Here is a 1,036-nt window from a genome sequence, read left to right as displayed (position 1 = left end):
AAAAAAAGAAATGTATATATAAAAGTAATTATTTTAAATAAAAGTATTTGAAATTAGAAAATTAAAGAAAAAAAAAAGTTTTCGAACAAATAAAAATCAACTCTCGAAATTAAAATTTTTTTTACAATCAAGATAAAAAAAAAAAAAAAAACTTTGTAAATTGTTTTGTTAAACATGTTTAATAATTGTTTTTATATGTATTTATTTATAATTTTTTTGGCAATAGGTCAAATTTCAAATTCTATATTCAACTTTTAACAAAAAAAAAAAAAGAAAAATACAATCAAATGAGCAATGTTATTTATTAAAATATATATTTTTATATCATTGTATATAAATTAATCAAACATTGCATTTTAAAACAAATAAATTAATAATAATTAAAATAAATGATTATAATTATAACAATTCATCTCTGATATTATTTAATATTTTATCATAATTTATATAATTATATTTAATTTTTGGACATTGTAAGCTTTCAGATAGTAATATTGACTTACAATGACCTAAAGGTGACCTTTATATTTCTTTAACAATTTAATAAAGTTTAACGAACTTAAATGCTAAATATAATTCTTAATAAAATTTTATTACTCTTTTACTATAATTTATTTATCCCTATTATTATTATTATTATTATTATTATTATTTTGTTTTCAGAGGGTGTATTATTTGTCTTTGGAATACTACATGGGAAGATCATTACAAAATACCATGATAAATCTTGGAATACAATCATCATGCGATGAAGCCATGTATCAGGTAAATATTTTTGTTCATCGTTTCAATTCAAACTTTTTTTTTTTTTTTAATTATTTTAACATTTGTCTTTTTTAATCATTTATTTTTTTTTTTTTTTTTTTAGCTTGGATTAGATATTGAAGAATTGGAAGATTTAGAAGAAGATGCTGGATTAGGAAATGGTGGGTTAGGTAGATTAGCAGCTTGTTTTGTAGATTCAATGGCTACATTAGGATTAGCAGCTTATGGTTATGGAATTAGATATGAATATGGAATCTTGCTCAAAGAATAG

The 1,036-nt window shown here is 19.6% G+C and overlaps 1 protein-coding gene across 1 annotated transcript in view; it reads left to right on the top strand.

The window, feature by feature from the left end:
• The window catches only part of Phum_PHUM241070 (glycogen phosphorylase, putative), a gene marked incomplete at both ends in the record, with an annotated part of 1,581 nt that extends 545 nt beyond the window's left edge, over window positions 1–1,036 (top strand). Inside the window, 2 exons of the mRNA XM_002426156.1 lie at window positions 664–765; window positions 869–1,036. Coding sequence (XP_002426201.1) covers window positions 664–765; window positions 869–1,036 — 270 coding nt within the window. The remainder of the gene's footprint in view (window positions 1–663; window positions 766–868) is intronic.

Source organism: Pediculus humanus, genomic scaffold, assembly GCF_000006295.1.
Source record: "Pediculus humanus corporis 1103172107612 genomic scaffold, whole genome shotgun sequence".
Classification (NCBI taxonomy): Eukaryota; Metazoa; Arthropoda; class Insecta; order Psocodea; family Pediculidae; genus Pediculus; species Pediculus humanus.
This window is presented reverse-complemented; position numbering and strand designations above follow the sequence as displayed.